This window comes from Dicentrarchus labrax, unplaced genomic scaffold, assembly GCF_905237075.1.
Source record: "Dicentrarchus labrax unplaced genomic scaffold, dlabrax2021, whole genome shotgun sequence".
Classification (NCBI taxonomy): domain Eukaryota; kingdom Metazoa; phylum Chordata; class Actinopteri; family Moronidae; genus Dicentrarchus; species Dicentrarchus labrax.
This window is the reverse complement of record NW_026136721.1, coordinates 16,699,017-16,713,143: the sequence shown is the minus strand read 5'-3', so window position 1 is coordinate 16,713,143 and position 14,127 is coordinate 16,699,017. Positions and strand designations below refer to the sequence as shown.

General features: G+C 39.7%; 1 protein-coding gene across 2 annotated transcripts; it reads left to right on the top strand.

Annotated features, from left to right (window-relative positions):
• Nucleotides 1–81: 81 nt before the first annotated feature.
• Nucleotides 82–13,669, top strand: caly (calcyon neuron-specific vesicular protein). 2 transcript variants are annotated; one of them, XM_051385407.1, is made up of 6 exons: nucleotides 82–184; nucleotides 3,675–3,911; nucleotides 6,804–6,966; nucleotides 7,552–7,671; nucleotides 8,769–8,882; nucleotides 11,519–13,669. In XM_051385407.1, exons 3-6 carry the CDS (start codon nucleotides 6,838–6,840, stop codon nucleotides 11,774–11,776), a joined length of 621 nt encoding a protein of 206 aa, XP_051241367.1. In that variant the 5' UTR covers nucleotides 82–184; nucleotides 3,675–3,911; nucleotides 6,804–6,837; the 3' UTR covers nucleotides 11,777–13,669. The 2 variants fall into 2 exon arrangements, with proteins under 2 accessions (XP_051241367.1, XP_051241366.1); XM_051385406.1 differs by having other exon boundaries at nucleotides 87–184; nucleotides 11,516–13,669.
• Nucleotides 13,670–14,127: the final 458 nt, after the last annotated feature.

Below are 14,127 nucleotides of genomic sequence, written 5' to 3'. Positions count from 1 at the left end.
CGATGTTGTTCAGAATATGAGTTTTCAGTTGAGGAGGGAAGACACGGACAGTCGTTGCTCCGTTGAGCCAGAGAGAGAGAAGAGAAGAAATGATTGAAGGTCGGAGGGCAGAGGATAGCTGAGCGACCAGTACAGGAGCTACTGTGTGAAGGAGCTACAGTGTCTTATGTATCCCTATATCAAGGTTGGAGACATTGTGCCTTAAGTTGCCTTCATTTACTGTACGATTCACTGGCCATTACAGATGTGGCCTGAATGAAGGTTTGAGTTTAACTATAGTATGTGTTTGTTTTCTGTACAGTCTCTAAGTCTTTCCTGTTAAATGAAGTGAGAATCTTTAAAGACAAGGAGCAGTGGGCATTGTGATAAGACTGAGATTACAATCAGTAAATTCGTGAATCGGCCTGCTCTCAAAGGAAATCTGTAATTATTTGTAAAAAAAATGTATGTTTAAGAGCTGATGAGGAGCAGACATGTGGACTTATTAAAATAAAGTAATGACCAAAACTTCACCTCAAACTTAACTTAACAACATCAAACTAAATTAAATTTGTATTTAAGTCAATCATACAAAATTACCAATTAGTAATTATATTAAAATGCATGGTCTTCATACATTAGGGTTAATGGCTGTGAGATAACATTGGAGACACAAGGAAGCTCTGTGTTTCTATTGTTAATGGTGAGTACTATCGTCTGTTCGTCCTTTTACTTTAACCACATTGTCTCTGCTCTGCCTCAAATAAAACGACACAAAAGCTTTGAATCCAAAGTGCTGCTGAGCGAGAGAGAAGTTCAGTAGGAGCTTACTCTGTTTATATTGTGTTTTCTGTAGGTTATAATATAAAACCTGATCTTATGATCAAAGGAATCCAGTTCAATAATTTCACCAGTTACAAAAAGATACAAAACATTTGTATTTGTTTTATTTTTGGTTTTGCAGACCTGATTCTTCTTTTCACTTCATATGTTGGTCTCTCCCTCGACCGTCAAATGTCAAAACTCACTTTGCCAATTTGAACTAATTTACTACAAAATACAAAGTAGTTTTGGTGCTCTTGGGTAGCTGTAGCAGATTTTTTCCTTTATAGTACTTCCTAGGAAAACTTTTTAGACCTCTAAAACTAGGAAGTTACTAAAAGGTCCTTAAACTACAATTAATGACCATTTGACTCCAATGAACTGTTTTTTTAAATGTCTCTTTAAGGAACAAATATGACAAATACATTTGTTCCCCATTTAAAATATAAAAAAGAATAATATAATATAATTTAAAAAAAACAAACAAATAAAAAATACATTTCACAAGCTGTGGCAACCTGTACAATCAGTGTATTAATATAAAGAACTGATTAATGAGTGGACTAATCGTGAAGTAAGAATATATATTTAAAATACCAGTTTTGAATTTGTGAAATTTTCAAATCATCAGAAAGTGACAAAGGTTTATAAACATACAGATCTGTACACATACACAAACAAACATGCCCACACATTAACACGGCTGGTTTCACCCCGTTTTTCTTCCATACACCGTGGCCTAATTGATTCTCATTTTAATTATGTTGACCCAGACTCCGTCTCTCTTCTTCACTGACAACAAAACCAGCGCAGGCCGGCAGTCTGCCTCTCACACTGTGAGGATGACACCTCTGTCTCCTTACAGAGGAACGAGTGGAGGATCCACTTTGAAGTCACTCCCCCGCAAAGGAAAGGTCAAAATAATAAATGTAGGCCCAATTGATGGGTTGGCAGGGGGGCGCGGGGGGTTTCAGTGCTGATTTTTGGACGAGTGCTCCCCTAAAGGCATAATGAATTCATACAGTCAGCCACGGCCAAAGAGGAAAACAGCATGGGTCCTCTTTCCATGAAAAGGTTGATCTAAATCTGCAGACGAGCCTGGCTCCTTCTTCCCACTCATTCTCCAACACATTAGACTCTGCTCTCTCTCTCTCTTTCTCTCTCAAACATACGCTTGTTTCACACACACACACACACACACACACACACACACACACACACACACACACACGTATGAGTAAATACACTCAAAAGTATCTCTGTCTTTCTCTTTGACACACACCTCTGCATATGCATCACCTTCACTGAGAGAGTTGAACCGCATCACCATGGATCAAAAACCCCTCAGTAAGCTGCTCCACCTAACTCTTCCTCACAGCAAGACGCCTTTGATTCAAGAGTCAATAACCCAGAAATACACAAATGCTTGAATATGTCTTTGAAGATTCCTCAGGTCATCTGGGTCACAGGATATCTGTTAGTAGGTCAAAAGCAACTGAGCTACACCGAGTCTGCTGGCCTTTGACCTTCTGTCATTACAAACTCAAACTTTATTTTAAATTGTAGTGAAATTATTTTTTAAATAGTAAAAACATCAATGTAAAAATACTCTTTATGCTACTTAGGAGAAAGTACAAATGTATTATCAGGAAATTTACTTGAAGTATCAAGAGTAAAAGTGCTTATTATGCAGAATGTATTGATGCATGAGGAGACTTTTTAACTATTGGAAAGAGGAAATGTCATCTTATTTATATGTTAATCATATGTTTTGTATGTTAAATCTTATTCTGTAAAGTACCCAGGCAACACTTTGCTGTTCAGTCCCCCTGTAACATTTCTAAGCAGTATGTGATAATAATGTATAACACACTATAAAGTAGTTGTAAGCAGATATAAGTGTTTATTACGGTATTATTAACTATTATTAACTCTTATTAAATATAAAATGTTTTTTAATATGAGAAGATTAGTTGTTTACACGTGCTGTACATCAATACACACTTTAAAATGTACTTACATCTGCTCACAAATACATTATAGTGAGTTATAAACCATTTATTAAATGTTTACTGATTATAAATGCCCAAAGAGGAGGAGTGTTACTGTAGCCTGCAGTCAAATAAATGTAGGCTAGTGTAGTAAAAACCAGAAAAGGTCCCTCTGTAGTGGAGTAGAAGTAAGAATAAATGGAAATATTCCAGTTGAGTTGGCTAGAAGTAGGCTACCTCAAAATTACACTTGAGTAAATGTACTTTAGTTACTTTCCCCCACTGTCATTATCTATTATTAAGTCATATAAGGTTTCTCATTATAATGCCTTACAGGATCCTTTTTTTCATCCCACTGGCGGCGATGGCCTTCCATAAACAGGCCTGGTGCTGTCCTACAGTGTGGAAAATGTTATTTCTAACTTACACACACACATTAAGAGAAAATCTAAGGGAAACACTGAGAAATCTAGATGATTAACTCAGTTTGAACTTTACAAAATGTAAGACAATTATGAACAAACCCCAAAATAATTCTAAACACAGAATAAGTTGTTGCGTTTGCCAGTATATTTTTAGTTTGGGTAGACCATACATGATCCATTTGCATAATTAGATATGGCTCACTACTACTAACCTACAATTTATGTTCTTCGTTTCAGTTGCCTCCTTGGCTTTCTGTTTTATCGATCCTATCAGTCTTGTGTGTCCATGTTTTAAATGCAAAGCGCGCCTAAATTCTTTGCGGCTGCTATAACTGTGTGGTTTATAATTCAGACTCCGTGACAAAACCAGACCCCAAGGCCCTGTTTTATTTTTTATTTTTTTTACCACACTGATGACAAACACTCAGATAAACCGAGATATGATTATTTTCCACAGACGAAACGCAATTTCCTGATCAGCCACAATCCCTGTGAGGGAGCCGCGTTAAGATGCGCATTCACACTGAGCTGCTGCCAGTTCTGCTCCGGAGGACGGAGCCGCTCCAGGCTCAATTACATGCGCAGTCCTGCCGTGAATCACACATCACCACGGCAACCGGCGTTCACACCGAGCCCCCGTCAGCAGCATCAGTGGGGTCCGAGCCCATCCACAGGAGAGCACCGAAAAACCACAGTAAGTTTATATCCTCTCTTCTACGTTCACATTTCTGAGAGTATCCGTTCATTTGTGCATTAGACAGATGTGTGTTTGCGGGTACAGAGAGCCTGGACCGCCGCGGATCCACACAGGAGGGATATTTCTTCCCGTCATCAAGTGATTCAGTGTAGGTAATTCATTTATGCGCTTTAGGGGGAATGAATGGACCAGCATCACGTCCGTATTCGCAGGTTATCATATGGGACTGTATGTCTCTGAATTCCGTTGTAATTTAAATTAAACATTACATAAGGCTACAATTAATACGCATCTATTGATTGTCCCATGTACGTTAATTAAACCCGTAACTCATTAAAAACAAGCCACGTTATGTAGAAAATGTACAGTGTGAGATTTAGGATCACACGAGTTAAACGGCGTCCGATGGCTATAATGATACTTAATTCAGATCCATAATTAAACAGAAATGAGTTGTTTTCTCTCAGTCTCATGTGTGGCTGTAGTATCTCTGCTCTCTGGTCACACAGCCTGTATATCCTGTCGCAGCTGTCCTCAATGCAGCAAGTTAGGATATGCATGAGCAGTGAACCCTGAACAACTTGAGGGACATTAAACAGCCCACTCTTACCTATGTCTTCACCTTAGAAAGCTGCGTCTTCCCTGTCCTGCTAGTGGATAAATATGTTAATCTGTGATGATGAATTAAACTGTACAATCCTGCCATCATTCTTTTTGCAGAGGGTAAAAATGTTAAAAGATGTCATGTGCAGCTCTTATGGAGCTGCTGGATGTGTTGCCTGCCAGAGTGTGGGAACACTGAGTGTTTGACAGCAACAACCGGCTCATTTGTTAATCACAGATTTCTGGATGATTCATCGTACCCACACTTCACTCCAACTGTGGGGAGGAAAAATGGTGGTCAGCACAGATGACCACTTTAGCCACCCACTCACCGCTGTAGCATACTGTAATATTCTTCTCCTATATCCTTTTTTTTTTTCACTTGACAAAAGCTGCTTCAAATTTAGAAAAACATAGGATTCTGCCTCAGAAGAAACATATTATAAAAAATATATAAAAACATATTTTACAGGTGATTATTTTGCACCAGTATTGATTGGTTTGTGGTCCTGATCTGCTGTTAAAAAAGACCAAAGGTCCAGAATTTGTTTGGTTTTTACATTTTTTTCAAATGTTTAATGAGAGCAGCCACTTAATGACAGTAGGTACATACTTTAGAGTGTCATTTATTCACAGTGGATGTGTCTGGCGGCTGTAGTTAATGATCCTTTATTTTCATTATCAAAAACACATTTCCTGTGCATCAGGGATATCTCCTGCAGCATAAACACTGTGGCTCTTTGCCTCCTGCTGTGTATCATCATTGTGAGTCACTGGCGTCAGCGGGGCCCGTGGGGTCCTTGGCTGAGGGAAGGTGTTGTGTTGCACTGTGTGAATGAGATAAGTGGATCCTCACCTCTTCCCTCCACATTTAGATGATCATTTGATCGAGGAGAGAAAATATAATCCTTATCAGAGCAGAGAGGTGTTTGGCGCCGCGTTGGTGGCGCGTTAGATTTACACGTCGATTACAAACACTAAAGATAAGAGCTGTGAGGAAGAGATGGGGCTGAGATATACAAGATTAATCATACACAGTAGTTATGAAACATGTTTACTCGAGACTGTTGGGTTGGATAAACAGAAGGAAAGAAGGCTTCACTGTGAGGATGGTTGGAAAAACAGAAGCCTGAGGTTATTTAATTATGCCCCCAATTTAAGTCCCATAATTATAATTAGACTTACCATAACCTCATAGCATAATTTAATTATTAAAAGAATAGTTGGACTGAAACACATTTGGGGAACACACTTATTCACATTCAAGCTGAGAGTTAGATGAGAAGATTAATATCATTCTCATATTTGTATATTACGCTACTGCGAGAAGTCAGTTAGCTTAGCTTAGCTTAGCTTAGCATAAAGACTGGAAACAGGGGGGGACAGCTAGCCTGGCTCTGTCCAAATCTAACAAAAAACACATACCAGCACCTCGAAAACCCACTAAGTTTAGTTACCCATACAGAAACCTGAAGTGTAAGAATCATATCATGTGGTTTTACGGGGGTTGCGTGCCCGACTATGTCTTGGCTCTGAGTAGTTGCCTGGCAACGAGCAGGAAGGAAGTTACTGCTCCCAGCCAAGAAATAATCTGACACATAACCTAACCAACTGTAAAACACTGAGTAGTTGTTTCACTTTGGTTTTTATAAGGATACACATTTACTCACAGATTATGTTTTCAAATGATGTATTTATAGTCTTTTATTTGATCTGACAAGCTAACAAAGTTAGCAACAAAGGTTGTACTTTAGCACCGCGGTTCTTTGAGCTAAATGCTAACCTCAACATGCTAACATACTCTCAATGACAATGCTAACATGCTGATGTTTAGCAGGTAAAATGTTTACCCTGTTCACCATCTTAGTAGTGTTAACATGCTCACATTTGCTAATTAGCACTGAAACTGAGGCTGATGGGCATGTCATTCATTTTTCAGGTACTTACCAAAATATTGGACAAATATTAATTTTTACGCGATGATGGTGACCTGATGATCAACAAAGTTATTACAGTTCATGGGGGAAATTAATTGCTGTTCGAGATTCCACTAAAAGAACATAAATGCCTACCTCATGGTGGCGCTAGAGTAAAAGTCAGGGGATTGAAGGTCATTAGGATTCATCCTCTGGGCACCATACCATGTCCTGTTTTTCCTTATTACACTGTCATCTTCTCCACCTTCTTTGGTATCCTGGCCGGAGCTACAAGCAGCGCTGTCACATTTGGTTACAAAGCACAGAGTCTGAGTCAGTCTGACCCGAGTTTTGTGTCTCTGCTCTCCAGATCTGTCCGGGCATTTTCAGGCAGCTGAGCAGCCATGGTGAAGCTGGGCAGCAATCTGTCTGATAAGCTGGAGAAGCAGCCCTCTGCGGACGACGGCTTTGATAACATCCCCCTCATTACACCCCTGGAGGTCAGCCAGCTCCAGCAGCCGTTCGCAGACAAGGTAAGTACGGCCTATTAGGATTGTTTGTGTGTCTGTTTATGTGCCTGCCAACTTATGTTTATTTTTCTCTAAAATTCTGCCGACCACAACAAACCATGCATTACAGCATTAGAGATATATCCACCAGATTACGAATGGCTGCAGAACACATTAATGTGGGTGTACTTATGCATAAGCCCCAACACTGAGACTGTTGTATTTACACCCCTTACCTGCTGTCCCAGGTTAAAACCTTGGCATTAGCCCACGCAATGCAAGCACCTCTTTGAATGCATAATGCAAGAAGAAAGCCCACACAATCATATTGTGGTTGGATGATGCACTCAGCAGCACAGGATGTTCCACAGATGTTGCTGAAATATTAACATAAAACACACTTTGTGGCTCCCAAATGTCTTTTTAAGGCATCAATTAAAACTGGCAGCTTTTGCAAATGATGCTTGTGTATTTTTAGTAATGCAAAATAGTATTTTCAGTGGATAAAGGAATACTGAACCTGTGCTGAACACTGGGGACAACCTCATCCTTCAACCAAACAAATAATGGCTAACTTCTCCAATGATGGGTGCATTGTTTCTGCTGCAGGTCATTGTGAAGACGTCAACACAATATCAGCTGCAGCAGAAGAAGAAGAACAAACTGTATGTGCCCGGTATCAAGAAGCTGAATATCAACTTCTACAGTGATGTTTCAGATAAAGCTAAGGTACAACAACAGCCTGATGTCTGGAAATCGGCAAACGTTTTCATGAAGTCTGGTCATTTTCTATATTTTTCTTATTGTCAACAAATCCTGTGAAAAGACAAAGAGCCATAGAACTCACCTGTAGTCATGCCTTGTTGTAGTTTGAAATATTGTCAACATATATTGTTAATAGTTTTGTATTATGGGAAAACATTAGAAATGCTCCTTTTCGTCTCATCTGGCCGGAGGGGTGTTTCGGTGCCTGTGTTTGATTGACAGCAGCTGGCAGACTTCCAGAGTGCCGGTGTTACACTGTAGGGAATAAAGTAAACAAATCTCAACCGTAACCATAGCTACATGTGATGGGCAGACAGCATGTTGTTTGTGTTGAAGAGCGAGAACCACACCAGCATATAACCGGACTCAAGTGACAAATAGGTACCTTTAGATGTTGTTTAATGTGCTGCAGCTGAGTAGCTAATTAGCTATCTAGCCTGCAGTGCATTCTTCCCCAGTGAATGTCTGTTTGAACGGTGCAGGACAAGACATGTGTTCATGTTTGTAAGTTAGATAAGGAGGAGACTTTAGTAGGAAAGATATGGGTTGTTTTTCAGTCTGTTGCTCCTGTGTTGTGTAGTGGGCTGCTGTCTGACTCAGTGTTACATCTTCCTTTATGCAAGACTTGATTGAACGCAATGCAGTGATGATGCAAATGAAATTTAACTTCAGTTGAAAACATCGAGCCAAACCATGCTGATCATATGCTCCTTCATATACAAATACTCACAAGAGCACCAAATGTGTATTAATCCACTGATGAAAATAGTCCTCAATAATCCCTCTATTCTCCTGTTTGAATACTACAGTGCCCAGCTCTTAGGAAATTATTTAGCCTTTTCTTAAATGAAATGTTTTATTTGTTACCTGTTTTTTAATGTTTACTTCATCAGTAGCAACCAATGGGTTGGGGCCACAGACCGGGAGGAAAGTCAGAAAGTACTGAGCGAACTTGTTGACAATAACAAAAATATATTGTCAGGCTTATCCTTTAAGAACTGATTAAATTTTTTGCTGAAGTGCTTTATAAATGTGTGTGTGTCTGTGTGTGTGTTACTCAGATCACAGGTCTCATCCTCATCACTTTGGCCTTTCTGACCAGCCTGCTCCTCCTGCTCATGTACAAAGCCATGTGGTATGATCAACTTACCTGCCCAGAGGGTTTCATCCTTAAGGTAGGCAGTACACACACATGCATGCACACATGCACACATACACACATACACACACACACACACACACACACACACACACACACACACACACACACACACACACACACACACACAGATGTATAAACATAGATTTATATGATTTATTTACAAGAAAACCTAAATATCTTGGCCACTTTCTCCCTTAATATAGCAAAGACCGGCAGAAGCAGCTCATCAGAGTCTTGTTCTTGGATATCACAGACGTCTTATTGCATTACCCAGGCCAAAGTAGTCTGTGCGACACCCACTCAGAGGGTACTTACACAGTCTACAATGCAGCTGGTGCTTTGTTTCTCGACACACCCTCACATCACTCACTTCAGGAGGATTCTCTGAAAACTGGAGCTGGAAACCCAAACTCATTATCTCCCAACAACACCTTGGAGGCATCGCGTAGGGAACCAGTGCTGCTACGCATGTTAGTTAAAGAGCCTGTCTCGCAGAAGAAAATGAGAGAGTGGGAGAGACAGAGGGAAAGGGAGGGAGAGAGCTTGCTTTCTGGTCAGGCAGAGATTGGGACGCCCGCCTGTGAATCGGAGGGGTCTTTAATTAGGGCTGAGCGTGACTAAACTGTGATTAAAGGCTTAACAGTGAGGGGGGAAGCAAGGAAGGGAAGGGGGTAGGGGGGCAGGGGGACCTTCCGGCAAGGCTTTTGAAGTTTTTGCCGGTTACAGTTGCTTTCAGCATTTTTTCCTGCTAATGCGTTGTTGGAGACATAAAAAGAGGAGCGAGGATGGAGGAGGAGGGAGGCGTAGTCACTGCTGTGCTTTTGAGAGGTTCGACTTCTCTCTTCGAGGGAAGGTCAGGTAGTGGATCCTCCGACGGGAAACACTTGCAGGGTCATCACAAACTCAGTGGGCTCTCACCAAAACATAACATTAACAGGATGCACGTTCAGTTTGTTTGATTTAATTCAGCCGCGCTGTCTCGAACACAGCTTGACTCTCCTCACAGACAAGTCAGAGTGAGTTTCAAGATGTTGCAAAAGGATGCTTTCTCCTTAAGTAAAGGCTCGTCCTTAATGCACTTCTCTGGTCACAGCTGAGCCTGGCAACCACGGTGTATTGGTACTGTAAATCTTTAACTATGTTTGTGCGTTAGGATGAAGAAAATCTTTTTATAGGAGGCATTTTAACTTCCTTAACCTGATTTGTAGAAATATTTGCGGCGCATGTTAGTGAAAGAAAAACTCTCTTTGTACTGTCCCTCTTCCATTTCTCTCCCACTGCTGCAGAGTGAATGTTCTCACCTTGTTGTTTATTCTTCTCTGTGGATTGTGGTCCCTGATTTTCTGTGATGTGTCCAAACCCTGCACTTTCCTCATTCTTCGCCTTGAAAAACTGCAGTTTGACAGAATAATCTCAACTCAAGGTCAATTCACTTTAAAGTTGACAATGAGCTAATTACATCTGCTGATGAATACTGTGAGGTGTGGTGAAAACCCCAGAAAAAATGCTAGTACAGTCGATGGACCTTGAGTTAGGACTCTTTTTTCTAATCTTTTATTTGTTGTGCACCACGTGTCCAACCCTGTATAATTCCCATGATTTTGTCAGTTAAAGTAACAGTTGTTGTCTGTTGTCGCTGTACACGGTAGTCTTGTTGTGATGTAATTACACATTTACTTGACCAACCATGATTGTCCACACTGCTAGCGCCAGCTGAAAGTACTGCGATTCATCATTCCTGAGCAGGGCGGAAATTTAGATTCAGGAACGTTTCACTACAGGGACAATCTCTACAACCTTTGCAAACCTTTGTTAATAAACAAACGTTATTAATATTTGTCAGATCAAATGAATAAACATTAGGATCGTTGCTGTGTCAGAATAAGACGATTTAAGGGTTGTAATCTTCTCTTGTGGGGCTACCAGGTGGGAACACTCCACTGTAGCAAACATGTTTTGACTCATTTTAGTGCCCGACATTAGCAACCTTGCATATAGCAATTCATTTGCAATGTCATTTGGCAAATGACAACACTGGTTTAGGATTGGTAAGATGTGGCAAAATAATAAATGACTAAATAAAGTCAAATTCATCGGTTCATCATCTCTTTTCATTGACAACCTTTCAGTGTTTGCTGTCCTCACTCATCATTGCCAAGAGGCAAATCCAGTCACAACAGCCCTGCACAGATCACTGATAGGCAGTTTCCCAAGTAACAGTCAAGGGACATTATTAAAGATTTACTAATTGGCATAAACAAACATTCCCAGTGTGGTCAGTTTATTTTTTATTGTGAATTAGAAAATGGTCAGCCACAAGTCGCCCTATTGCAGGCCAAAAAAGTTGAGTATGACTGCTCTACCAGTGACATGACTTTTCCAGTCCAATAAGATACAGCAGTCACACTCATCTATAATTAATTGACCCATCAGCAAATACAGTAAAATAAAAACAAGATGAAATGTTAAGAAGACTTCACCCTATGGGATCATTTCCAGCGGTTTCACCTTTCTTCAACAGAGACTCAATAAATAAATGCATCCTTTCAGTTACATCAATCATTATTAATAGAAATGATATGTCATATTGTAGCACTTTTTCACCTTAATGGAAACAAAGATATTTTTGTCTTTCTGTTGTAACAGCAGAAGCACTGCACCCCGGCAGCTCTGGAGATGTATTACACAGAGCAGCAGCAGCAGCAGCAGCAGCAGCAGCAGGAGCCAGGCCTCCACGGCGGCACCAACACTGGGCTGTATGCCGCCCTGAGCCACCTCAACCAGGTCCAGAGGACTGGGCCTGAGCTGCCACCACCCTGGTTACCAGTCATCAGCGCCCTGAAGGAAGCTGAACTGGCCAAACAAAGCAGTGAGCCGCTGAAAGGAGTGCTTGAGGGAGAGGAGTGAAGGGGCTGATGGAAATGCAGGTGTTAAGAGGAGAAAGTGATGATGATGAGGTAGCGTAGGTTTATTTTTTGACTGTGCGTGTGTTGAGGATTTTCTTTCTCCCTTCCCTCATATCCATTAAACCACTTACTGGTGCTTCAAAACCTTAAAGGTGTCTGAATATCTACTGAAAAATTCAATCAGCAAAGTAAAACAGTAAAACAGTTTGCTCAACTTCAATCCAGTTATTATGTTAATATTTAATCCAAACTAATACCCAACTGCAGTGGTGGTGTGTGCGTGTGCGTGTGCGTGTGCGTGTGCGTGTGCGTGCGTGTGTGTGTGTGTGTGGTGAGTTGTTGAGGTTAGAGGCAGGAATGTTATTAAAGTGTTGGAGAATGTGCCTGATTTTTACAGTGTTACTGAGTCAAGTTTAAGCCATCTGCATTCTGTGTGTGTATACACACATGTAAATAATGTACGCTGTAAATGCTCTCATGCATATGAGCATGTGCTGTATGCGTTTTTGCATTCATGTGCACTGTGTGTGTGTGTGTGTGTGTGTGTGTGTGTGGTGTGTGTGTGTGTGTGTGTGTGTGTGTGTGCATACATTTGTGTACTAGTCTGAGAAAGTTGGAGGTGAGAGGAATGTGAGAGCGAAGTGAAGATAACAAGTTTTTAATGAGATAACTGTGTTTCTCCTCATCACTCTGTCTTATCTCGCTGTCTGTTCATTTAGTTTTAGAGGAGAACATATGAAATCATCAGTGCACGTGCTCACAGGTTAACAGGTTAACCATTAAGACAAGGAACCATAATTGACCATTTTAATTTTGGCTCAAATTAGTTGGTTCCTCATCTTATTATCTCAAGACTGTAAATTGCAGTTCTGTGTCCTCGATTAAACCACAGACTCTCACAGCGGCTTTGGAAAGTATCAAAAATCTCAAACTGTAATCTCTGAAAAATTGAATTAAAAAAATCTCTGAAACTGAAAAGTTTTTTTCATTATGGGTTATTGTGTGTAGAATTAATTGGCAAAAAAATTAATTAAATCTATTATGAATTTAATCTATAACACAATAGTGTGCAGGAAGAAACAGGCCACTGTACAGTTCTTCATTTGAATACTATGTTACATTATAATGTGAGCTACTTACTGTAATTATAGATAAAACTTTTAAAGAGCTTTTAAATTATAACTACAAAGAATCTTAATTTCAATAAAACTGTATGTGAACTGATTGTAAAAACTGAGTTTTGTTACTAAATGTTGTTTTTGCCTCATGTTGCTGTAAGTATTGTGTAATGCGCCTGTAAATGAACATGTACAGGGTTAACTTATGATGATCCGTATATGAATGTATGAAGTAGCTGCTCTATTCATGCAGTAGATGAAGTTAGTGCTTATAATCTACTACCTAAAAGCTTCTATTGTCTTCACATGTTTCTATTTATTTAATTAACAGTAAAAGTTATTGAACAGTATTTATGTGTATATTATTTGTTGTTCTTTCAATGCTAAAGTTGGGTTTGTTAAGTATGAAGAGTTCTTTTCCAATTCATTTAACTTTTTTTTCTTTAAAAATGGATGAACAAATATTGTTTTTCTTAAACTGTCATTAGAAAATTACCCACAATCCTCCAAAACCTCCCAATCTTATATTTTGTCAAAATGATCTGCTATCACTCATTTTGAGCTACCTTTTCTCTTTGTCTTTCTCGAAAACATCACTTGTGGAGATCTTATTTTGGAACAAAACTCTTCATGTGAGTAGGATGAAGGTGAGATCACAGCACAGCTTGTTCCTTTGGGTCCAATGTGTCAAACATTTACATCAGACACCCATCTGCTCTGATGTCGCAGGTCCAACAGAAATAAATGACTGAAGTGTTGAGTTCTCTCATTCACAACTGTTGATGTAGATTCATTGCTTCGAATGACCTGAACTAAAGTATTGGTGGTTAACAGAAGACAGTCATCACATGTTTTAGCCTACAGGAAACAAACTGATCTTTATAGTTTGTGAGCTCATCAAACGTCTTTCTATGTCAACTCTGTGAAGTAACTAACTTGTCAGATAGATACAGTACAAGTACATTTACTCAAGTACTTCAGTACAATTCTGAGTTACTTTTATTTCATGCTACTTTCTACATTTGAAGTAAATTAATACCACGCAGTTACACACTTACATTTACACAGTGATGGGAGACGCACTCATGTCCTTTACTTAAGTAAAAATAACAATATCACACTTTGAAAGTAATCCATTACAATTGAATGTCCTGAGTTCACATCTAACTTGAGTAAAGTACACAAAATGTACTTCAATGACCAAATGTAAATTGCTTGTATTATTATATCTGAC

What these genes read in the sequence shown, in the direction of transcription:
- caly (XM_051385406.1), top strand. Translation starts at nt 6,838, where the DNA reads ATGGTGAAGCTGGGCAGCAATCTGTCTGATAAGCTGGAGAAGCAGCCC. An exon ending in ATGTTTCAGATAAAGCTAAG is followed by an intron (nt 7,672 to 8,768) that starts GTACAACAACAG and finishes TGTGTTACTCAG; the next exon opens with ATCACAGGTCTCATCCTCAT. An exon ending in CAGAGGGTTTCATCCTTAAG is followed by an intron (nt 8,883 to 11,515) that starts GTAGGCAGTACA and finishes CTGTTGTAACAG; the next exon opens with CAGAAGCACTGCACCCCGGC.